We start from the raw sequence: 26,761 nt of genomic DNA, 5'->3' as shown, positions 1-26,761 counted from the left end.
AATTGAGGAGTCTCGCAGAGTGAGCAAAGACGCTCCTCTGTAGTCGGGTGGTATGAAACGGCACAAAAGCAAAGTTTTAGAGGTGCTGGCAGGTGACTTTGTCACCTTTTCAGAGCCAGGCCAACTGTTTCCCAGTTTCCATCCACCATGATAAACTTAGCTAACTGGTTGTAGCTTCATAACGAACCTACAGACACAAGAGAGGGATCAATCCATCATGATTGATTGACCTTTAATCCCTTTAACAGTTCACACAGTACAAAAATAAATAACTGCGACACACTTGTGTATATTTTTCTGAACATTTTATTGGTTTCCAAAAAAGAAATGCATAAAATAAAAATAAAAATAATTTCCTTAAACACAATTTCAACGTCAAGGAACTGGACGATTAAAACTGAGGAAAATCCAACCAGGGGACGGCGGTCACAGTGACACTTCAGCCCCCCAATCCCTGCTCCTCTTTCTTGGCCAGCGGAGGAGTCGGGGAGAAGCTGCTTTTAATATACGAGATAAAGCGACAGGAGAAGAGAGGAGGGGGTGAGGGGCGGGAGGAAGGGCGTTAATGGAGTCTAACAGTAAAAACACCAACTATGAAAGTAATTTGGGAAACCTAAATATTGGCAACTTCACTAGTAACCTTTACATCTGAAGAGTGAGAAGATAAACTCAAGAGTAATAAAATGACTATTCTCTTTATTCACATGACGTTAAATCTAAATCCCTTTTGGTTAGAATTAAACTGAAGTGGCCATCTTCCTCTCACAGCACACCTCTTTCTGAAATAAGGCATCTGAAGGGCTGTCAACTGAAATAATCGCAACTGGAGAGTCACACGTGCATTCAGCGACCGCATAAAGGGCGCTTTGAACATGGCTGCCATACAACAATATTGTGGGTGTTTCTATGAGGGGCTGCGGGAGGGACAGGGGTCTTTTTATTCTGTCGGGATGTTACTCGCCATCTGCTTTTTCTCAATATAACCTTAGGCAAAAACAAGAAGAGGGCAAGACTTCAACAGAGAATCAGTATAATGGCAGCACAGACATCACAGGATAAACACCAGGCTAGCCAACGTCACGTATGTGTGTGTGTGTGCGTATTGCATCTGTGTGTGTGTTTTTAAAAGCAGCGGTAAACAGTGATATGTTCTGAAGGCTGTTTAGAGGGGGGAGAATAGCAGGAGGGGGAGGGGAAGGAGAGGAAGTGCGGGTCGTGATTGGCCATTTATGTGAAGGTAAGTCCAGCCTCATTGTAGACTTTGAAGACCTTCTCGATGGCGTTGACGTAGGCGGCCGTCCGAAGGTCCAGACCCAGGTTGTACTTGCTTGCTGTGCGCATGATTTGCTACAAAAGGAAGAAGAGAACACATTAAATGAGATTTTCCGCCTCACCTTTGTATGCACCGGTCAAGTTGTTGTTGCCGAGCTATGGCATTGAATAACGGACAATGTAACAGTGAATTGACCTTTGACCCTCTGGTTATAAAATGTCATCACTTTATCATGTCATAACTAACATATGAATTGTTGAGAAATGGCCAAAAAAATCTAGATGGTTGCGCTACAGATAAGGAGATGAGAATGCACTTTTACCAGTAACCCCTGATGAGTCTGATGCCATTTCATCAGGCACCTTAATGCTCTATAGAAACACAGGTAGACCTCCACCTGCCTCCATCTCCTTCCCCAACCCAGCTGACTCACCAGTAAGGAAAATGTGTTTCTTCCTCAAAATATGAGTGTCCTGACTCAGAAACATATTGTCTCTGTTCATATTGGAATCGTTTTGTAAAATACATCAAGTGGAAGAAAGTCTCTAACGTAATTTTTTTCTGTATGCATACTGTCATGGCACACTATACTCTTGTCCTTTTTCTAAGTAAGAGTTTAGAAAAGCTTTCGAACAATTCATGTTGGACTGTGCACTATGATCACTTACCCTGGCTGATCTCTCCATGGTGTAGGCCAACCCAGAGTGAACAATATCCTTCTCAGAGGCACCCTGCAACGGAAGATGAACGTTCACCACAAAGTCGATCTCAAAATGGACTCGCTATTAACACTGTATGCAAAGGAAGTCCTGTGTGTAGCAAGTTAGATAAATGACATTCTTGGAATTGAAGCCCCTGAAATGTGGTTATAAAGCACTTGTGACAGAGATACGTTATAGAGGCAGAATAATGAACAGTTTAAAAATAATCCTTACTGTTTAAAATTCTATCATTGCACCAAAACTGCAATTAAAAAAAGGCTATGAACTGGCGGCATTATGTACCAGTCAAGACCTGAAAGGTGTCACACCTGCAAAAGTACCAGCAGAAAATAATTTGTTCATGTTTGAGCAGCACGATGCGTTTGTCTGGGTCAGCAGACGTTACTCACAGCAACTCTGGCCTGGAAGTCAGCGGTAGGGACAACAGGGATGGGTCCTCCCTGTTTGCCAAACTTCCTCTCCAAACTCTCCTGCACAGACACTAGAAAAGAAAACAGGACAAAGGAAGAAATTAAAGAGACATCGGAGCCCACATTGTTTCCACATCTTTAACAATGCCTGTGATAACACGCTCTGGTTGTTCATTTACAACTGTGGTTGTACCATTTTCTGATTGGCTGTATGTGAACAACACAGAGTATAAATGAAAAGGGAAAGAGGTGGTCTGAAGGAGATCCTTTCTCTCGGACAGGCTTCACATCAACAGACACCAGTTGACGCTGAATTTGCTCAACAACGTCACCGACGCCGCCTCAACCGACACAGATCCAGTAAGAATGAATAATTATCTCATTTTTTTTCTATTTAGTTAGAAAGTTAGTTACTTAAAAAGAAAACTCTGCTTGCATTTAAAAATACATTAGCAGCCTTTTCGGGGATGTTTAACAGGAGGGATAAAGTTAGCCGTGAAAGGCAGGTGAAGACATTTTGTTCTTTTTGGTGATCCATTTTTTAATTCTGATCTTAATTGTTTTGTCTCACGTGTGTTCTGGATAAATTTTTTTTCTTCATGTTTCATACCGAGCAAAGTTTAACAAGAACAAAAACATTTCATGTGTCAAACAGTGATTCCTCACATATGGAAAAAAAAAGAAAAGAAATGTATTATATCAGCAAACTTTTTTTTTTTTCTTCCCCACCAGTTCTCAGGTCATAAACACAGGAGAGAAAACTATTTAGATCAGAAAAAAACAAAAACCTTTCTTCCCTTCCTCCCCAGTACTTCTGTAGATTTCAGAGCTTTGGTGTTTAAGAAATACTACTTTGTGAATGTGAGCAATTATGATGGGTTGGTTAAACTTCAGATGGTCCATGTCTGATGTGAATCCCGATCTGTGGTTTTTCTTGCAGCTTCAGGAAGCAGCTGTAGGACCCAACGCCAGCTGAGTAATCCATGGCATCACAACAGCAAGAGAAGCACAAGGTATAACACCACAGCAAGTCTGACTGTGTTGTACCATGTAATGGCAACATTATTTACAAAAACTAATGGTTCCATTTGTTTTATTACAGGTGCCTCCTACTCTTATTGAAGACCAGAAAGACAACGACAAAACAGTGAGAAACAATAAAGACAAACTCTATTATAATACACGCGAAAGGATAAAATATTGCCTCCTTTTTGGTAGCATAAAGGCTGATGAATGGATAGGCGAAATGAAGAAACAATACAAAACCGATTTTGAGGAAATACGAGACGACAACGGCATCAGACTTAAGTTCAAGTCAGGTAATGGTACCATATCTATTTATCCTTTTGTAAAGGTTGTGGTACATGGCAAAATCATAGACAAGTTTGAGGATGACTTTGACGAGATGAGAAACAGTGTCCTACATGGAAGTGATCACAATTTAGCAGAAACACTGAAAACAGTAAAACTGGATGAGGACACTCCTTCCACCTAAGACAACCGTTGCCTGCCACCAAGTGTCTAATGAATAACAGTTCATTCTGTGATCCACTTTGTGTCTTTATGTCATTTCTATATGTACTTTTCCCTACCATTTACTTTCATTACCAGGATTAAAAAAAAAGCAATGTTTCTGATTTCCAATTTGTCATGTTCTGCGCATGTCTAAAATGTCTGGTTGAGTTATTCATGTATTGGTTATGAATTGTGTAACAAAAATGTAACAATGTAACTTCAAATGTAAAAGAAATGTTATGATATCTTGTATCTTCTTGCTGTGTCTTATGGCTCTAGTACACACCAGTCTGTCTGGATGTTATTGAGAATGTAAGGAGCCCTCTTGTACTCACTGAGCAGGTGGTAGTTTGAGTCCCTCTCATATTTGAAGGTCAGTCTTCCATAGCTGACATGGTTGAGATTCTTCAGCCACTCGAAATAAGACACCGTCACACCACCAGCATTCAGGTACATGTCCTGCAGGTTGAAACAACACAAACTATGACATCTGCCTGTTTGGAGAGTTTTGACTTATCTTCACTAATTACGGTGTGTAATTACTTTGATTAATTTCCTCTGTACTGCAAACATTTTTTGTAAGACTTGTTTATTTTTATTTTTCTGTAAAATATAAACAATGTAATAAACTTTAAACAAAATGCTTTTGTGAATAATTATTTTGACGTGAAAAACAGGTTCAAGATCAAAAAAACTGAGAAGTTTGAATAAACTTATTAAAAACAGTTTTATTTTATTCTGCTTATTGTCTGGGTTCCACTTTCATGGCTCAAATATTATACATACACAATTTAGTTTTTTAGGTTTCATTGAATATTCATGACTGAATAAGTGAAAATCCCATTTAAAGTTTGAAGAAACATCCTCAGGTATTATTTATTAGGAGTGTCACACCCAACACTACACTACATGGGTGTGGTTTTATCAGATTTGATTGACAGGGATTGAACAAAAGCAAACACCTGCACAAAGCAACATCAGATTTTGAATAAAATGCTGCTAAATCCTGATTGGTGCTCATCAGGCAGTGATGGAAGACATATTCAGATCCTGTATTCAAGTTAAGCACTAATACTCCACTAAAAATACTCCACTACAAGTAATAGTCCTTCATTCAAAACCTTACTCAAGTAAAAGCATGCAAGTATAATCTGCAAACAGTCCTTAAAATATCAAAAGTAAAAGTGCTCATTGTTCAGTAAAGTGTTCCCCGTCGTTGTTTCACTATTATAACTGAAGTTTTTGAATTAACTTTACTGCTGCATTATGTTGCATTTTACTGCTGTAGATGTTTATGGTTCATACTTTATATACTGTTGGGCAGTTTAATGTGCAGCAATGCATTTTATTCTCTTGCATCATATTTTTGCAGAACTGTTCTGCTGTTGGAACCAAATTTCTATAAAACAAAAATCTTTAGCTAAGAAAAAAGAGCCTCTTATCAGCTTTGAAAGGGCACTTTTAAGTTAAGTTGTACAAAATGAAAATACTAAAAGTACAAGTAGAATACTTACATTTCAACCTACACGGTTTTGTAGACCCAGTTTATTATGCAACAAACTTTTTACATCATATGTGCAGTACTGGGTCTTTTTTCTAAACTTGGGTCCTTGGCCTGAAAAACACTGCAGACCCCTGTTCTAGAGACTTCTATAAACCTGTTTTTGCATTCAAGAAACAAGTTTATTTAATATGAATTTTGAGTTTTGAATTTTTTTTTCAGGCTCAAGCTTAATTTCCAAATGTAAAAGGTTTTCATTGTTTGAATCCAAATGCTACAATATCTTCTAGTATGCATTTCCAAGTGTGTGTGGGTGTGTGCTTACAGGAATAACCATGACGTTGTTCTCCAGGAAGATCTTGTCAGCATCTGGGGTGGTGGGCCCATTGGCACCCTCAGCAATGATCTGGAAGAGACAAAAAACAAACACTTCACATTACTGCAACCAAGTTACCCCGTCCTTAATCATGTGAATACATGTGAACACAAAGCACAGCACTGTGGGTAAATCAGAGTGTGTGCTTACCTTGGCCTTGATCCTGGAGGCGTTGTTACGTGTGAGCTGCTTCTCTCCGGCAGCAGGGATCAGGATGTGACAGTCGGCTTCCAAAATGTTCCCCTCGTAGGGCTTGGCTCCCGGGAAGCCAACAATGGTGCCGTTGTTCTGCAGAAAGTGCAGACAGACACACAAATACAAAGGAGAAATATATTAGAATGCTTTCACACTGATATATCTAAGTGAGAATGAATCAGTAAGATTAAAAAAGAAGAGCTGATGTGTTCTGGGAAGGGAGAAAGGATAAAAACTTTGAGGACAAGTAAGATAAGGGAGAGGAGACAGAATAGAGCGGAAGGCAGGTGTGCTGGTACCAGTTTGTAGTCCTCCAGCTGTTTGGGGTCGATGCCATCTGGGTTGTGGATGGCTCCATCAATCTCAGCGATTCCCACACACTTGGCCCCAAACCTGTGAAGATACCTCATGGAGTGGAGACCCACATTACCAAAGCCCTGTGAAAAGTGACATCGCGGTAATTAACATCACGGTCCAAAACCACAATCAAATTCACAGATAAAATCATTACGCTACACTCTGTTTTACTCAACTTTGAACTGTGATTCAGCTCCATGTAACTACATACTCTGGTGCCACCATGTGGTCAGTTAAGGTTATAACATCATATATCATCTACAGTATCATGACTTGAAATGAGACCTCAGACAGGTGCCATTGTTTGATTTAAATATTCTAAATGTAAATGTGGGTAAGAAATGGATACAAGACAAATAAACAAAACAGTAGAGCCCAACTTGTATATCACTTGGCTGATTTCATCGGCCGACGTTAGCCTATATCTTGCCATGTTTTCCGACATGCACCGATATGGAAACTTGAAAACTGCAATACATTACGTTATAATTATTCAATTCCCAGTTAAGTTCAGTGTACTGATGTCAACTTAGACAATGACGTTTATCGTTTAACATAAAGTATCCTGCCTCCATTATACATTATCAATATTCTGCATATTTTCTTATTGTTGGAATCATTTTTTTTTTTGTTTTTTTTGTCCAATCGCTTTTATAATAAATCATATTTTAAAAATTACTTACTTTGTTACTTTGGCCCTGATACTTGTGTGAAAAGTGCAGAATGAACAATTTCAGAATAATATATATTATATTGCGGGATTCTATTTATTGACGCATTCATCACATTAATGTTGTGGATAAAGGTGGAGCTCATTAGAATCAATTTATAAACTGCTGGGTATCTATGATAATATATCACAGTGGCTCATTAAAGTCAAGTTATATTTTGTATTAATAATCTGAATGTGCAAACTAACTAGTAGCTAAAGTTATCAAACGCATTTTTGGTGTAAAAACTACAAAATTTGCCACTAAATTTAAGGGAGTTGAAGTAGCAGAAATTGGAACAGAAAAGTACAGTACTTCAAAATTGTAATAACATTGTGAAATAGTATTTAGTTACAGTCCATCACTGGTTATTCTAAATTTTGACAAAATGATTTTCAATACAAAAATCTTTTTATCTGTCTCCTTCATTACAAATCATCAGTATCAGCCCTGGGAAACACTATATTGGTCAATCCCTACAGGAGGCACAGATGGACACAAGGGATAAATCATTCTGTTGCCTGCTTATAATGTAAAGTGTATAAAAACACACAAATAAATCTAAACATTCATTGCTGATGCCAAAGCCGGTCCAATCAATGATTTGCAATCTCTCCCACAATTATGTAAGATGACAGAAGAAGAGGAGATTTCTCCATTTCTATCATCTCATGTATCGTCATATCACACGTCCCCAACTCAGATTACACAGGACTGGAGAATGACACGGATTCTGACTGGTGACCTCACAGCAGACTTTTTATCCAAATGAAAAATACAATAGTGGAGTAAAAAGATGCCCTTGTTTTGATCTTATACGATACTAGAGATCAGCTCTCTCCTCACGCACTAATAAATCTCTAAGAAAATCTAATCTCAGCACAACATAATCCTCAAACACATTCACACACACACACACACTCACAGAAGGATTAGCTTTTTGAACATCCACGTCATGATTCAGCTGTTGTCACCGCTTCTTCACCCCCTCAATGACACCCTCACCCAAATAACCCCGTCCACACAAACGTCATCCCCTTCCAACATAATCGTTTCTCTGCTGTTGCTTCTTTGAAAATCTCTTTAGCAGGGATGGGATATTTGTTGGTTTGTAAGGAAACAAGTAAGAGCAGATAATCCGCTGCCTTCTTGACATAGACGTGTCTGTTGAGTGAAATGCATCTAACCTACAGGGTCGTTTGAAGAATACCATAACATACAGTTGTTATTAACAAGTGGTAATTATAGAAAGCATTCTAGGAAAGCAGTGGAGGCCAGTGCCAAGGGGTTCCCTACCCATGTGTCAGTCTGAGTGCGTGCAGATGACACGTGAGGAGCGACAAACAGAAGTGAAACTGCTAAGAAGAGTAAACTGCTGACATCTCTCATATAGAGACATTATGTAGTAAAATGTCAAAAAAAAGTTACTCAACACAAAGTGCTGTGCGCTGCACTTCTGTGCACAGAGGAATCTGAAGAGTCGGCTCAGACAGCATCAGCTCAAAAATGGTCTGACAGGGGATGTATCACTGAGGATTTCGTGTCAGTGAGTATTTCTCATGAACACAGACGGGAATCTCCTTCAGTTCACTGCCGTCTGCTTGGTATGAGGAGATCAGAGCCAGGCGAAAACAGATGGCGCTGCTCTGATTGAGCTCTAAAACCTCATTGAGAATTCAAATGAAAACTTTAAATCCTGTGAGCAAATATCTGCAGCATATTTAGGATCTCATCTCTCCTCTTGAGTAAAATCTTTCTACTTTGATCAAACCATGCGTGTGTGAGTGTGTATGTGTACCTGGATAATGAAGGTCTTGTCCTGGAAGCCTGGTGTCAGGCCCACCATGCTCATGTAGGACGCCTCGTTAATGAAGTTCTCGATGCCATGGAAGACTCCGCGACCAGTGGCTGAGATACGACCGTGGATACCTCCCTGGCTGATGGGCTTTCCTGTCACACATGCGTGGGCATTGATATCCTGCACACACATATAGAATGGATTAGAACATAGACTGTGAAGATTATGTACATAGCATTTGATACCCACAGGTTACCAAAAGAGATTTCTGAAGCTTAAATTTGTGTTCAACACTGCACTTTTTAAAGACATAATTTCTCCAATGGACATCAAATTGCCACCAAGATGCCAGCATTGAAAACAAAACTTCTTGCAGGAACAGTTAAGTTATATTTCAATCAAAAATCTGCTACTTTTTTTCCAATGGAGTCCAACACAGTTTGATATCTTTGGGAACCAGCATCTAGTGGCCATTAGTGGTACTGTACATTTGCTTTCTGCATTAGCTTTAGCTCTCAGTCATGGCGTTAACTGCTTGACATACACAGTGCCACACACATCAGTATTCACTACCCATGACTCTCTGCCTTCAGATACCCAGAGCAGGAATGTGTCACCTACTCCAAAGCTCTGCTGGGGGTATCTGGGACAGAGGACACATGACTACTGTAGGTAAGGTGAACGGAGGATAAAGCAGAGTGTTCAAAGGGAGACCGAGTAGCATAAAGAAATTTAAAATCAATAAAAACACTAAATGCAGAAAAAAAAGCTAAATTTATCCACCCACAATGGATTTCATGGATGTTGTTTGTAGTCACGTCATTTAAATGACACAGGTATAGAGAGTGCTTGGTGTATTTAGATTCTGTGTGGACACAATGTGTCACAATACCTGTTTAATTACAGCAAAACACTCTCTGACACTTGACTCTACATCTGTTTGACACTGATTCCACGTGGGAAGAAGTGATACAGGAAATGGATCTGGCTACATAAAAACAAGTATTTTACTCCCAGCTGAACATGTCTGAGTGGCAGTCATAAAGAAATGATGTTAAAAATATATCAAATGTGAAGGAGAGACATTCAGCAGCTCACTTATGGTCTTATAATGATACTATAATACAGTAATGCCACAAATTTCAGAGAAGTTGGGACCATATTGGACTGATCCATGTTGCACAGAAGCAGATCAATAATCAAAACAGAAAAATAATTTCAAGTTAAGGTTGTAACATCCAAATATCTAAACAAAACTAAAGCAAATATACAAGTGTTTTAATATTAATCATATTACTAAAACGATAAGCTGACCTAAAGGAAAATAAATGGCAAATGTTTAAATTTTTGTGATTGTTTTGGTTGTTTTTCCAAGATAAAAACTGTAAAGAGAAAACTGGAAAAAAAACTAATTTCGTCAAGTGTTCAGTGTACATCATCTAATCATTAGGGGTCTAATTATTCACCTTTACACTTTTCCTTGACCTCAAGACAGTTAAAATCAAGTCAATAACAGTGTATGACTATCACAAATTCTGATCACTATCAGCGGTAATATAAACATGCTTAAACACACACACACACACGTAAATATTTTTCATCTTTATCCAAATATACCCTGTTTGACAGGTTCTGATACAGAATGCTTAGCTGATAACACAAACACACACACTCACAGGCCTCAGTGTATAAAGCAGCTTTTAAGAGGGGAGGAATGACTCAGTGGTCGGCTGGGAAGGGAGCGGCAGGAAACCACTGCACATAGTTTACATGTGACTCATTCATTGCTTTTAATTTGGCCTATTTTAGAATTTGTATCAAAACCAGCCAAGTTGTACGGGTTGGTCTCGCAGGTCTGAGAACTCACAGTGTGTGCGATGGTGTTTGCATATGTGTCGGCAATCCAGGACATTTCCCTCTCTCCTGTGCTCATGTCTGGGGCTGGGACGTCGATGCCAGGTCCTGGTCAGGAAAGAGGGGTGGAAGAGGGAGGAAGGGAGGATTAATAAAGTGGAGTACAAACTTGAACTTTCTCATATCGAATAGCACAAAGTGGGTTTCAGTTTTGACAACTCAGTAGTTAACTGATCCTCAACATTTGAATGAACATTATGTCGTCTGCAGAATTTAGTTGACAGAGGAAATGTGAGGGCCAGGCTTTGTGTCCTTGTGTCATATATATATTATACACACACACACACACACACACACACACACACACACACACACACACACACATACATGTGTCCTCAAGGGCCTCATACTCTAGACGGTCCAAAAACAGAAGCAGGCATGCAGAGAGGTAGGTGGCACGGGGATGGGACTACTAATAGCTTAACCACCAGGAATGGCTGTGTCGCGTTGCATGTGATGCAGAGAAACCAGTATAGTTTCGAAAAAAAGTATAACACCATGTGCAGACTTCTGATTGTATCAACATTTAACTGCCATATAGCCATTGTAGCAGCAAAAAAACTTTAAAAGAACAGAAGAAGATGTTGATGCTGGTCAATACATTAACGTTACATTTGTATGTGCAGCGTCATAAGTCTTTTTGACATGTTTGAACTAAAACACATTATTAACATGAACAAGAATACAGACAGGGTTGAACAAACTGGCTGTACAGGGGATGATAACCTGTTGAACCAGTGTTTATGTTAATGTATGGCCTTGCTTAACATACGTAACTCTACTATCAGATCTTTTTCTCTGGAAACCAACTGTTCAATAAATAATAACAGTGTGATTGCTCACATATGTGCTTTCTCCACTTGTCAGTACCAGGTCAAGGTTGAGTTTCCATCTCAACCCTGCTGCTTCTATTTCACCGCAATTATTTTTCTCCCTTTGCAGTTGACACAGGCACACCCTGAGCTACCCCGACCTGAATAAACAGCCCAAGAGGACGGGAAGTGGTTCTCTGGGTGGAAACGTTCATCACCAGAGTGTAACTGAGTCAAGTAATGCCAAGAACACTGTCAGGCACCAAATACCAAGCAGTGTGACATGAATACATGAAGTTAAAAGTTTGCTGCAAGAAATGTAATCAGTGTTTAAATTCACATGAAGACTCACCGATAAAACCCTTCTTGGCCAGCTCGATAGTGAATCTCCTGGTAATCTTCTCCAGCTCATTATCCTGCAACAGACAGACACAGTATAGAGATTTAGGAAAAACATGTCGTTGCTTGGTCACAGCGTTATAGACATTCAAGGAAGGGAGCCACTAAATAAGGAATGGGAAATATAAAAAAGACACGGCGCAATATTTAGAAGGATGCATCCAGTATTTTGACAAAACGAAGGTTTTTGTTTGACAGTTCCCTTCTAGTGAACTCAGCCACTGAGCTTCATGTTTGTTTATTTCACATTCCATCAACAGACTGAATAAAATCCCCATCTATAATCCAATTAAAGGCAGTGAAGGCACTGTTACTTCATTGATGACATTTTCACTTCACTACAAAATGTTCATAACATCTAGTACTTAAAGTCCTCAAGCCTTCAAAGCAAACTTATAACCAAACCAACACAGACATTTGAGGATCTGCTTCGACAGGCAGCTCCTGTTCCCTCTCTTTTCCCACCTCTTTTTCTTTCTCTAGCCCCTTAACACACCTTTATCCCTGAAATGTGCAGAAAATGGGAGGCAGGGATCACTATTCACAGAAATTAGAGCCACATTCCCAAGGAGTGAGTCAAAGAGTCACAAGACTTGGATGAAATGAAAAAACATTATTTGTCTTGCAAACTTGGTGAATATTAAGTTTTGTATATTAAAGAGCACCAATAGAAGAACAGAAATATTCCTGCATGTGTGAACAGCGAAAAATCAGTAGCGTGAATAAAAGGTTATCCCAGTAATTTACTGGGAACCATGTGTGAAAGACACTTTTGATTATTCTGTCCTCTCATTAATCAAGAAGTACAAAATGAAAGGATAAGGTCCAACACCCCATCTGTACCATTTTAGTGTGATCGAATCAAACTGTGTGTTTGGATATAAGAAAGAGAGAGAGAAACACAGGAAGACTGAAATCCATCGAATAACTGCAAGTCTCAGGAATGTAAAGTGTTCAAGTGTTCGGCTCTGTTGCTTTCCTATCAGTATCACATCACACAGTTAAACATGTCTGTGCATAAGTGTGCATGTGAGTGTAGGGGGAGGGAGGGGATTGACGTTGGAAGGCTTACAGAGTAATTCCTGGGGTTGATCTTGACTCCAGCTTTGGCTCCACCAAATGGCACATCTGGAGGAGATGAATACAACTTAATAACCACAGAAACATTAATGCACAATGTGGAATCAATGATAGAGGAGCAATACAAAAGTTAAGTAACTATTCTCGGGGACTGTGGCAATGCAGTCTAAAGCAGTGCCGTGCTAGCTTTTGAACTAAAATTTGAACTAAATAATGGTGGATAAATGACTGGAATCTGTTGAGATAAACAGTATTGATATTAATGTGGTCAATGCAAGGGATAATCAGCAGGAGGCTTTGTAGAAGGCTAAGACTAATACTTACCAACGACGGCACACTTGTAGGTCATCAGAGAGGCCAAGGCTTTGACTTCATCCACAGACACATCTGTACTGTAACGGATACCTGATGGAAGCACACACACACACATACACACACACATTCAGGGAGCAGTTTACAACATGGCCTGCATACAAAGACAAAATAAATGTTTCGACTACATGCAAATAGAGCACATACAATCATAACATAAATGTCTCTATTTTGACATTTATGAACGCCTGAACCATGTCTCCTATGATTTCTGATGGTGCTGCTCTGTTTTCTCCGCATCAGTATATTTCATAAAATGTGCACAAATTCAGATTAAATGAACACAGTATGGACAGAAGAAACAGTCTGTACCCATATCTAACGTTGTAAAGCATTAATGAGCCTTGGAAGTGCTAGTTTCTGCAAGTAACATGCCAATGAATTCATTGCTAGCCTTAGTGTGTGACAAGAGTATCGAAAGGATTTCTATAGAGATAGTACGTCTTGTTTAAAAGTAAGATCCTTTTTGTGTTGGACCAGAAACAGCGGTTATAAATCACTCAAAACCACAAGACTTTTCGACAAAAACACAAATTTTACCTCACAGAACACAGGAGTCGCTGCAAGGCTTGGGCGATCTCCAAAATTTTATATCACGGTATCGAAAAGCGATTATTATCATTGTTGGGGTGAGGACGTGGTCAGGTTTTTCTTAATATAGAATTATACTTTTTTCATTTTATTTTGTTTTTATGACAGAACAGCACTGAACAGAAACTGAAAAAAGGAAATGACTAGCAGAGATAGACAGTCAGAGCCTGAACAGTATGTTCTTAACAATCACACCATGAACGGGTCAGAGATCACTGATTGCATCCAGCAGTCACAGTGGGCGGGTGGAGACCGAATGAACCAATCGCAGACCTTCACTCTGACCCCAGTCATTCCTTCCTCTTGTGTGAGGTTTACTATCGTCGCCACGGTAACATGTGTGGGCCAGCTTGTGGCGTTACATGAGATCATACAGCTGGGCTGCCGAAGTCACAGTACTCCATCTCACTGGCACATTGTGCGTGCGAGACTGTCCGGCAGCACCAAATATAGCTCACCCAGAGTTAGCTTACACAGAGAAACCCAAGGGCAAACAGCACAAAGAGGAGACGGCAGATCGCTTCTTGGTGACAAAAGCACTGTGCGTCCATTTCATGTTTGCCTGCGAGCTAAATCCCACCCACAATGATGTCATCTTTATAACACAATATGTGCCCACCTACTTCAATTTGCGTTAATGCAGTCAGAGCAAAAGATCAAACCTCTCAAAACAAAGTGCCATCTTGCAGAGAGCTGATGTGGTTCTTCCCCCAATCTTCATTTCCATTTCATCCAAGGATCAACAGAGGACAAACTAGAGTTCACTGGTCAAATTAACATGCAAAAAAACAAGCCTGGCTTCCTCCCCCTCCCCCATCCAACCATCCATTTTTTCCACTCGACGACCAGCTTTCCACAGCAACAAGATCCAAAACATATCTGTAAACACATTCCTCTGAAATGGAGGGCAGATTTTTGGGAAATAAACTGAGCCCACGCTAAAATTCAGTAGGTCAGTGTAATTTCTACAGTCTTGCCCGAAGGCCGACATTACGGAGCGTTCTGCTTCAGAGCCTCTCGGGTCTAAAGAGGCTCAAAAACACTAAATTTGAAGACACGTTTTTTTAGATTTTCTTGTAACGTAGTGTGCATTTGTCCTTTTGTGATATTTTCCCCTTTATTCTAAATTGTTTCTTCTCATTAATTGCTTTTTTGCCCCTTCAGTCAAACAGGTTTTTAAGCCTTTTAAAGTGTTGTATTTTAAATCAAGCACACAATTATTCATGCAATTAGAAGCTGTAATTATGATGGTGACATTTAATCAAAAGCTGCTGAAAGGACATTTTTCAAGAAAGACTGATTGACTTTTAGTGGCGGTAACTTCTCCCAAACAAAGGTACACCATAATGAGAACTGAAGGTTATCGTACTGTGTACATTTGCTTAGGGATTTCGGTTTTCATTCCTTAAAGGGGCATTATAATTTATAACAAAGATAATAATAAATAGTGATATCATGAATATATGATACATTCTTAGATGGTTGTTATAAGATGATAATCTTTTACTGTTGCAACCCTACAAATCATAAATTGAATATACAACTATGTCCAGCTTATGTACATGACATGGTTACATTCAGGATATTTTTGTCTAGGTGAAATAATCCACATATTATTTGTAAATGAATGTCTCCAACATTTTGATAAAGAGGTCAACATTTTTTGCCCCTCAGTACCATTGCAACTTTGACAAACTGCTGCACTTTTGGTTTCCATGTGAAATGTGACATTTAAATGAAAGACCCGAAAGATTGTTTTCCACTTCTGCACAGAAAAGGAGAAGGATGTTGACAATTTTGCAGACTAAACAAACTTCAAACTGGTATTATTTGAAACTTTCCACAAACTCTCTTCTGTGGGTGTATGAGCAATCACACACACACACACACACACACACACACACACACACACACACACACAGAGTTAAGACTCTCACTCACTCAGTAGTCAGTGGAGAGCAGTGTAATCCAGCCCCCCCACTGTCACTATGTGGCTCTGGGGCTGTATGAGCACTGCATGCACACACAAAAAAACAGCCTTTGCACTTTGTAGTCTGATCTGAACACAGTAAAGGGTCTATGCACTATATTAATGATTAAACCCCTCGAAAATAACTGCTCGCTTAATCCTATCCCACTCCTATTATCCAAGACTTTGACCTAAAGGACCTATCAGACTGTTAGACAGTCAGACAAAACGATGAAAAACATGGCTTTTAAATTCTCATTGAATTAATGCTACTTCAATTCTAGTAGTGGCTGTAGTTTAACACAGATTCGTATCATGTATGAGATTTCTTAACTGCAACTGGCAGGTCCAAATGAGGAGTTTTATCCAATTTCTATTGTCCAAGATTTGCTTTGACTTGTGCGGCTTACCCTTGTGATTACCAAATAGCTGCACATTGGATCTGGATTAGACTTTAAGAAAAAGACTGTTACTGCAAGGCTGGGTATTGAGCTCTGCACTGCAGTGATGCTCTGCTCTGCTCAGGCTTTCATGAGATGTACAGAGGCAATACCGCTCTGATATATGATAACTGCCTCGCTAGATTCTCTGGAGATTCAGTAATAGCTGCACTGATCCATTACTGTTAAGTAGTTTGGGGGAGAAATCTGTAATATCTGGGTGCCAGAAATAGATGAGAGTTGACTCATCTATTCTTCTAAATTAATTCATGTAAATACAACACTGTGCCCATGCACCATGTCCATGTCTTTGGCAGAAATGTCTCCCGTGGATAGGTCTACAATCCCAACGCAAGGCTAATACAGCAGAGGGGTTTCAAAGTGTTAATAGCAGGCCAATGATCACTCCACACCATTCAAATGTGCCCTTTGACTGGCTGGCTGACTGAATGGTATGTCTCTTTCTACTGAGAATACCTCCTCTCTTTACGACACCCTCCCGCACCTGTCACGCTGCTGACAAATAGGAGTGCCTGGAAACACAACCACCCCCTCCCCAGCTCTTACACCTCCTGTCTTCCTATACATCATATCCTTCTTTTCACATATTACCCAGAGTGCAACGCAGTGGTAGCCCATAATGCCTTTGCTTTGAACCTTGAACTTTGAACCAAAGAGCATATATCCCTGTCATGCTTCGCACTATACATTGCACAAAAAGCTTGTTTAAACAGTTCCTTGTATCTAAAGAATGAATGAACACCACATTGTGGTCAATACGCCCAAGCTTGCATGTGCCGTGTGAATGAATCATCTGACAGAAGAGGGTGCAAGCAATAGGTCTTCAATAGTCAAGCATGTGTTTTGTGCAGCAGAGGCCTGAATTGCTCAATGACACAACACCTGGTGCTTTCAGAGCTGCCCTCTCCATCACATCAAACACATTAGATGAAGAGTGGGCCAGATCAGTGAACACACCAAATCAATCGGCGCATTCATCCAGTTTTCATCAAACTACTATATTATGGACTGGCGAAAATATTTCTGAACATTTAAGACTGACGACTAGAGCTCAACGCTGTCAAAACGAAAAATGGGGGTTGCTGCAGTTAGCCTGCAAGCTAACAAACTACAGTAACATTACAGCCACAGGTGAGCAGGAAGGTCACTGTAAACAGCACAGAAAGACTCGTGTGACCGGTTGTGACATACAGGAAACAAACAAGACAAATAAGCATTCATTATAAAGACATGGGTGTAGTTAACTGCACGGTGAGCGAAGGATGAAACCGTTAACTTAAGCTGTGTGTAACGGCACAGTAACGTAAACAGCTGTTGACAGCAGCTGCCTTATGTTTTGAGCTTTTAACTAGCTAGCTAATGTTACTGGTTGCTAACCAATGCTAGGTAGCTGGCTAAAGCTAGCTGGCATAGGGGCCAGTCGGGGAGGATTGGCTGGATTCTTACCTCCTTTGCAGGGTGTTCTGTGCTGGCTGTGCTGGGCGCGGTACCCCTCCACAACCTCCCACTCTCCGTTATCCCTCTTGATGGGGAAAGACACGCTCAGGACGTGATTACAGGGCTTGATGATGCGCAGGATGCCACGCACACGGTGCCGCTTCTGCTCGGGGGTCTCCCTGGTCTTCAGATCCTCCACCAGCTTGTCCTCCACGATGGTGGCGCCGCGGTCGAAGAAGCCCTCGACCATCTTGAAGAAGTTAGGGTCGTCGGGCTTGTCCGCCGCATCGGCATAGTGACGGACCCGCATCAGGGACGAGGACACCGGGAGAGCGGAGTCCACGCACCCCGAGGCCAGGGCACTGCCCGCAGAGCGGCTCAGCAGCTCCCCGAAATACCGGTACATGACTAAAACTAGCTAACCGTGTAAACGAACTAATAAAAGGCAACTAAACAACAAGGACAATGGGGGTGACGACAGGAGAAGGGGGGTAGAATGAACGACACAGCAGCTCCTCACCGTGTCCCGTCCTCTGGCCGAGTGGGGAATGACATGCTGTGTCAGTTTGCTTTAAAAGGCAGCACGAGCCGCGGAGAGCAGTGGGGGTTCCTCGGGACTCACGCGGAAGAGGAGGACCAAAGGAGGCGCGCGCCCGTGCTGTCCAACTGACAGCGCGCGCTCCCGAGTTCCCACCGTTGGTTTTCAAAGATGGAGGGGAAAAAAGTAAGAAAAGGGAAAGTTAAATGATATACAATGATTTATTTTCATAGGATTGCGTAAAATATGTTGAGATGAATTCGACGCACTAACTAGAATTGAATGCTATAGTAGATATATTTATTTTATTAGGTTTGTAGAAGCATAAGCTGGCAGATATGACGAGCATCGGCTTTGTTATTCATTATCTTTTGTACCGCGTCCACAGTGTTACAAGTTTGTACTTTGTCGTTTGTTCATATGAGGCATGCTGTCATCAGCAGTTCCCCGATCTGTTGAGTGAGTCGACACAGCCATGAGGGGAAAGAGAGAGAGAGAGAGAGGGAGTGAGATGGGAGCTGCTGAAAAGGCCCTTTGTGTTTGCATCAGTCATTAACTGTCCTCATGGACAGCTACAGTTAATGAGGGGGTTGATCTGCTGTTGATGTAGCTGCAGTTTCTGTATTCCAGCACATATAACTGACTATTGAACACTGCCATTAAAAAATATCCATATTGACTTAAAACGTTTTTTTTTTAAACCTACGATTAAGCCAGGAGCTCTGTGAGGCTGTTCTGAGGCTTACACAGCATGCTAACATGTACCTTATTCACCATATTAGCGTGTTAGCATGTTAACATTCGCTATGTGCTCCAAACACAATGTACGACTGACGCTTATGGGAATTAGTTTTGCAAGTATTTGGTCATAAACCAAAGTATGGGAGGAACTGAGCACTTATAATGGCACTAGATAGAAAGTCAAAGGTCCCATTTGTAAGGAAGTTGTGTTTTGAGTCTTGATACTGGTGCTTCTGGTGATTGTAAGTCGGTTCAGCAGTCAAACCAAGCTTCAGTATTTGACAAATAGGGAATTCTTGAAAATTGGATGTGTAAGGGATCATGAAAGTTATTGAAATTCATCCTGAATGAGACATGAATGATCATGAGTCTCTACAACATATTGTGCCAATCCATCTGTTAGATGTTTGGATATTTTACTTGATAAGTGAATGGATGAATGGATGAACCATGAATGTCAAAGTTTATGCCAATCCTTTCAATGTTTGTTGAGATGTTTCAGTCTGGAGCAAAGTGGTGGACTGACTGACGATACTGTCATTATTTGAGCCTAGCTAGCTGCTAGCATGGCTAAAAATGAAAGACTTCTTACAGCCTTCACATGAATGTTGGCATTTTGAAGAATTAACTGTTTACTCCCGATTTTGTTTGACAAAAATCAGTTTGGCCTTCAACTGTTGACTTGACTTGAAACTTGAAGGAGCAATCTGTATTAAGAGCTGATTTTCTTATCAGGCCGAGTAGAATGTGACCCGAAAGAAAATTGTTAAAAAACTTGTATGGTTGATTGGTCTCGATCCAGAATAGACCCCAAAAACTTTTTGTGTGGATCGAGATAAAGGGACGGAATTTTATCAAACTTTCTTTGAAATTGCAAGGAAGGTCATTTTTCAACATTTTCAATAATGCATGATCTCAATGAAACTGTACTCTACTGAGTGCCATTCTAGTACTGATACAGTACTTGATAAAGACAATAGAAATGTCATTGTGCTGGCAAACAGCCTACTTTTATGCATGTTTTGTGTAGATGTGTGTGCAAAGCATACAATTATGTGTCCAAGTGAGAAGGTGTAATTTAGGGCAGGAGGTCATTCGTGGTGTGTGTGTGTGTGTGTGTGTGTGTGTGTGTGTGTGTGTGTGTGTGAATGGGGGTTTACTTGAAAGCATTTCAGAGAGAGCTATAACAAAGCTGGGGGTTATGTGTGTTTGTGTAAAGATGTGGGGGGGAGGGCGAGTGTCTTCCTCTCAGCTGTGACGGCATCACCAGATTGCTCAAGATCATTTTAATCAGCTGTCTTTTCACTCAGGATAGGGGCAAGGTATCATGGGCACAACCTACGGATCAGCCAATCAGCAGCGCTTTGAAGCCAAGATAGCGGTGTAGCTTTAAAGACGGCAGTGTCAACGGTCAGTCCAACACTTTTCTCCAGACTGAAATATCACCACCTATTTGATGAATTAGCTTGAAACTATGTATGGACATTTATAGTCCCCAGTGGATGAATCAGAATGACATTTCATCCAGTGCCACAATTATCTTAAAATATTGATTTATGCAATACCAGTGCTAATTAGGAAGTAAGCACACCAATACTTGCACTGATAGTGAGCATGGTAATATTATTTGTGCTGCACGTTAGCATTGTCATTGTGATGGTCATATGGCATTAGCATTTCTCTCCAGGCACTGCAGTATTTACATACAGCCTTACAAAGCTGCATGGCTGTGGACTTTTAGTGGCTGTTCACACGACAATGGTTCTCGCAATAAAACGATAAACTTCTGTTGAGTTTTTTGGCTGCGCGTTCACGTGAAGTTCGGGGCCAAACTTTACAGTTAAAGAGTGTAAGCTTTTAAAACGCTGTCATGTGAACTTGCAGTGCGCATTTCCTGTGAAAACTGAAGAAACGATACACAAGTGTATTATGTTATCAGCCTAATAGCCACGACTGTCGAGCTTTGTTTGTGCTGCCGACTCTACTGAGTTTATTAACGCTACACCACCTAGGTTTAGAATTGCTGCACCATTACCATTACACCGCCACCTACTGGCCTTGCATGCAAACTACAACGTTTTTAATCGTTTTTGCAAATCTCGTGTGCAGGGGCGGTTCTAGGGAGGGGGCCAACAGGGGCTAGTGCCCCCGTAACTCTGAGTCTGGACCCCCCTGTGGCCCCCCTGACAGGGAGTCTGCATTAATAATACAATGACAGATTTCTTGCAATGATTTTGTTCTGAAGGGAAAGGCAGAAATAAAGTATCTCAGCAGATTACTACCCAATCAAAATTGTTGAAATTGTAAACACTGCTTTGTCTGAATGAGGGATTTATCTTTTTTTCCGGGTTGTATGTGCCCCCTAACAAAAAAGCCGGCCCTAACCTGGCCCCCCTATTAAAACTGGTCTAGAACCGCCACTGCTCGTGTGCACCAGGATTATTTTCACAACATATTAACAGTTTCAAAGCGAGAAGGATAAACGTTTCTACATTTAGCAGAACTGTTGTCATGTACTGAATTGTGGCTGAAAATCATTCTTGGCTGATCTTCTCCTTCTCCTCTTAGGGAAGAGCCGGAACAGCACTCACATGAAAAAAAGGGGGAAAAAAATTGCTTCTTGTATGTTCATGTCAGCGCATCTGCCCCCACTGTCTGAGAACGGTTGATATAGCGTGGCTCTTATGTAACTCTGCATTCATTGCATGTTCACAGTGTTTCACAGAGACATACCAACATGTATATACCCCGAACATCGTCTACCGCTCTAAACGGCACAGAGAGTCTTCGTGCTGAGCTCGTCTGAATGAAGGCCCTGACCTGGGCTTACACCCGTGGACTCTGCACAGAAGATAAGATTAGATCATGACCCCGGGTGCAGGTACAAATACACACTCAGAAAGCTTGAACAGCGGTACAAACACATGATTACACAATATCAAAAGCCAATTATGGCTGTGTTAGGTGTGTAATATATGAAAATCTAACTCAGGTTTGGTGGAGATTCGGTTTGTGAATGTTCTGAACACCCTGTGTCCGTCACTCTGATGTCAGACGGACAAAGTAATCAATAGTAATCATGTTAGTCAACTGGCACAATGTCAAGGCACTGTTTCACTCCTGCTAATGCAGTTATGTTAGTGCTTATCTCCCCATTGTTCTATCTGTGTACTATAGGGCCATTAAGCTTTATTGTCTCTTAAAAGCTGATATCTTGACTGTGAGCTGTGAGGAAACAATTAGAACAGTCAGAAGAAGGGATATAATATCTGAATATTCACATCGCTGTTTGTGCTGTCTGTGCTTTTTGGATGATAAGCAAACAGCTGTAGAGATTATCAGGAGCTGAGGCCTCTGACGCTACTCAGAAATCTATCAGGAACAAGGCAACAGCCTTTCTTTTATGTTTCATGAGGATCCTCCTTTGAAAAATGGTCAGTGTTGATTCAATCATACATCCCTTCAGACGCTTTAAAAGCAAAAAGGGGGGATGATGTCCACATACTGAATTGTGCAAATTCCCCCAAAAATGTGTTGATGCAATGTTGTGAATATGATCTTTGTTGGGCAAACATCCATGTCAACAAAAAGCAGGAGATACAGTTAGCACAGACCGAAATGCTCATGTGGACAAAGGGTTTTATGTAAGAATTAACCATCAATCTGCACGAGAATTTGTCTTCTTAGCTTCAAAGTCATTTTGATGGTACAATGACTTGTAATAGGGTGAATGCAACTTCACCAAGAGGGTAGTATCCAAGTGTTACATATATGTTTAGTTCAACATACAAGTTTTCAACACATAACATTGTTATGACGTGATAAGTGTTGTTCATAGTTTTCACAAAAGGATTGGTTCATAATTTTTAAGTCTGCCTGGTGTTTGGACAAAATGACCTCTTTGCGTCGCGGTCAGACAACGACAGGTCAGCAGAAAAAAGCTAATTGAATAAATTAACTCAATTTGTTTTCATGACTTAATAAAAAAAACTGCCCCTAAAGGAAAACACACTTGTATACTGTTTTACTGTGTTCATATGTGGAGGACCCTGCCACCTTTCTAGCTTCAAACAGTGTTCCAGGTACCTTATTTTCCTCTGAGAACTGCTTGTTTATTCAGTTATAACAAAAAAATTAATTCAGATTTTTATTATGACCTCATTAATATTGTAAATATTAAAATTCTGAGTTTGGATTCCTTCTCTTAAACTACACAGTGTCCCTTCAAATACCCCCAAACTTTAGCATTTTAAGCTCTCCTGTGTTCCTGCACTTTTATTTCCCTAATTCCATATTTCTGTCTGTTATTTAATATCTAATGCATTTCTTTACCTCACATAAAGCTCAATGAATAACCTCACTGTTTGAAAGTTATTTTACAGACTTCCTACAGTTAAGATGCAAAACAGATTGACGTTGAACTGTGAACTCTGCACCAGAGGTCAGTCCAAACCAATAAAAGACAATTAATGATTAAATAAAAATAGCTCCATTAAAAACTAGTTCTTTACTGCCTTTGACTGGTAACACACAATCTCTCCACCCGTATTTCCCTGCTTGTGCCCCCTGTTTATCTTTAATCATATCACCCCCCTCTCTCCGCCCTCTCTCAAAGTGTTTTCCTCCCTGCATTGACACACACTGATTTATCATGGTTGTGTTTCAAAGGGTGAGCACTGTCATATCATTGGCTGGAAGCCTGACAACACCCACCGACCATGGGGTGTGACTGGGGGAGGAGGGGAGGGTTAAGCAAGGGCCTGCTCAGTCTGGTCACATGTTTGCTTTCGCTGGAAACGCACGAGAGTTTGGAGGGACAGGGACCGTCTTCCTGTCTGTGTTTTTTGTGTCTCAGTCTGGTTACTCATCGTAGTCGGAAATGAAAACTCTCAGTCCAGCACTGCGACCTCCTCCTTCTCTTACTGTGTCTCCGCCCCCACCCCTGCACCTCAGACTCGCTCATACTGGAGTGATCAGGCTTCTGGAACGACACGCAGGGGCACAGATCACCCAACGTCTGCCAGGGTCACCTTGAAAACCGGCACGGTCACAAACAACCGGAACATGTCTGTTGAGAACTCTAATCCAACATGTTGAAAAAGGTCTCCTCGAGCCAAGTTAATGAAGAAGTGGGCACAGAGGACAAAAAAAAAACGTTTGAGAAGTGTTTTGTTTTCATGTTTTGGCAAAACCCGTGTCACTGAACTTGGCATAAAGTTTAGATGGTGATGCGGTTGAATACAGAGAGATGAACTGTTTTGATTGTAAATGATCAAAAGAGATTGAAAATCAAAGAAAAAGTACACAGAGTTATTTAAGGATAAAGAGACTTCAAACAGATCATCCCTCAATAAACAAGCAAGTTAAAGGTCCAGAAATTGAATATGATATTCATAATTCTGTGACCATTTATTATAATTTCGCTCTTGTATAAACGCCTGGAACTAAGATTGTTGCATTAGATTTGCTACCATGTTGCACTGGCATGCTTCCACACAAGCCTAAAACAGACAAAAGGATTTGCGTTTTTTCATCACCTTAAGGTCCTCCATAGGTTCTCCTACATGCTTCGGAAGGGATGGGTGAGGAGAGGCGTATTCAGTTGGTTGCAACCTTCAACCTTGTCGCTAGATGTTACTAAATCCTACACACTGGATCTTAAACACTGAGACTCTGATACCTTTCTGATATATCTGACACTCTTTATGACTATTATATCGACACCGTACATGTTAAATATTCCAAACTGAATCATAATAATAGCGATAATGTCTCCAATCTGGCCACGTTCATTGAAAATAACTCCAATAGCGCAGAAAATAAAAATGTTTTACTGTGATGACTTTACCAAGAAGATCACTGTGCTGAAGAACTGTCAGCACAGTGGTCTGTCAGCAGGTGGTTAAAAAGAAAAGAAGAAAAAACCTGACTAATGGTGTGTTTTCACATTCCTCTAGGATTTGAAACAGCTGGTAGAAGAATGTCTCCAACCTGCAACGGTTTCACTTCAGGTTGTTTCAGGCTTTTTTAATCTAGTTGTTGATTGTATTAGAAATGCTGTACCTTGTTTCATGCGCAGTCACATTTATCATTGTATACGTACATAATACACCTTCCACTTAATTTTATTAGCATGGTCACAGTAAATTGTTGCAGTAATTTGTTCTATTGAGCCCAGGAGGGGTCGCTGTTGCGCTGGTAGGAAAGCTAAAGGAAATCCAAAGTAAACAAATAAATAAACAATATTAAAGTCAGGAAGGGAAAGGAAAGGAATGACTAAAGCAGAGCAAAATCTACATTAAAAGTGACTTTATTTGGTTATGTTTTCTAATGATTCATAACTAGTAGAGCACATTTTGTAGCAGTATTTGTTTTTGAGATTAAATTTGCTCCCTCTCTGTTAAATGTGCGATCTTACAAAGGAGGAATCTTCCAGCCGACATAGCGAGCGCTTGCGGGATGTACAGCCTATACACATGTTGACAGTGTGTGCATGACGCCGTCTGCAGCAAAGGCTGTGAGGAATATGGCCGCCCTGCAGAGAGGATGCTGACTGTATGCTGTGTTTCACTGATTACAGTTAAACACTAGATGGAGCAAGAGTGTTTCCCTCCCTGCTGTAGAGCGACTGCATCAGCGTGAGGGTCAGAATACAAATCCAAGATTTCATAACGGTCTGAGCATCCTGGGTGAGGCACAATACGATTGAAAGACAAGTGTTTTTAGGTGTTGCTTTAAGAATCCATATGCATTTTTTTTTTTAATTACAGGGGGAGTTCACGCACGTTACAGAAACTTTTATTTTCTTTCTTACCTCTGATGATATTGTGGCATGCGGATAGATTTAGATGTATTTGCCCTGTTTTATCAGATCGTCATTCCATTTGACAAATAGTTCCTAAAAAAAAAAATCAGTGCCCAAATATCTCCATTGTGTTGGAGTGTCTCTCTGTGGCTATAATAGATCTGAAGAGACATAAGTGAGACAGAATGCTGTGAACTGACATTTTAATGAAAATACTATATATGTGGGGATTATTAAAGGGATTACTTGTGCAAAGATCCCAGACATAGTTCAATATGTACATAGAAATAAAAACTCCACACGGCTGGCAGAATCAGACCACAGACGGACAGATGAGGTGAAAACACCACCAGCTGCACTGGAGCTGAGGGGAATGATTGGAACTGGGTTATGGTAATCAATATATTAAAACAAATGTGTGCCAGGCCCGGAAAGTCGGAGGCCAATAGCCCCAAAGTACATTTAACCACGAGCTGTCCTTTATTTGTGAGTAACTTTCTAAATGTAACTTCCACTTTCTGCTCCCTTATGCCTTGACTCCACTCCTTTACTCACTCAATGCAGTTACTAGTTACATTGCAGACTTCATGCAGCATCACAAAGTAACACATTCTTTTATTGAAATCGAAAAAACTGCTGGGTCAGATCAGTCTGGCCAACAATCTCATATTATACAGTATATACATACTGTACGTTCCATTAATATATGTATAATATAACTGTAACTTTTACTCTTAGTAGGAGCATATAATATCAGATAACGTAGGGACTATTCATCTGAGTGA

The 26,761-nt window shown here is 40.5% G+C and overlaps 1 protein-coding gene and 1 long non-coding RNA gene across 2 annotated transcripts in view; one reads left to right on the top strand and one right to left on the bottom strand.

The window, feature by feature from the left end:
- Positions 1–298: 298 nt before the first annotated feature.
- Positions 299–18,447, bottom strand: glud1b (glutamate dehydrogenase 1b). Its single transcript, XM_030401479.1, has 13 exons — positions 17,902–18,447; positions 13,387–13,467; positions 13,055–13,110; positions 11,936–11,999; positions 10,725–10,819; positions 8,858–9,037; positions 6,292–6,429; positions 5,948–6,085; positions 5,747–5,827; positions 4,256–4,379; positions 2,385–2,476; positions 1,942–2,004; positions 299–1,347 (listed from the first exon to the last, which is right to left on the bottom strand). The coding sequence occupies exons 1-13, from the start codon at positions 18,296–18,298 to the stop codon at positions 1,228–1,230; spliced, it is 1,629 nt and encodes a 542-aa protein (XP_030257339.1). The 5' UTR covers positions 18,299–18,447; the 3' UTR covers positions 299–1,227.
- A 58-nt stretch (positions 18,448–18,505) lies between these two features.
- LOC115571843 (uncharacterized) overlaps positions 18,506–26,761 on the top strand; it is a 31,285-nt gene continuing 23,029 nt past the window's right edge. Inside the window, exons 1-2 of the long non-coding RNA XR_003981993.1 lie at positions 18,506–18,616; positions 21,887–22,052. This is a non-coding gene — a long non-coding RNA (uncharacterized LOC115571843). The remainder of the gene's footprint in view (positions 18,617–21,886; positions 22,053–26,761) is intronic.

The sequence above is a fragment of the Sparus aurata genome, chromosome 20 (assembly GCF_900880675.1).
Source record: "Sparus aurata chromosome 20, fSpaAur1.1, whole genome shotgun sequence".
In the NCBI taxonomy this organism is placed as follows: domain Eukaryota; kingdom Metazoa; phylum Chordata; class Actinopteri; order Spariformes; family Sparidae; genus Sparus; species Sparus aurata.
Note: the sequence above shows the minus strand (reverse complement) of the source record. Positions and strands in the feature narration are given on the sequence as shown.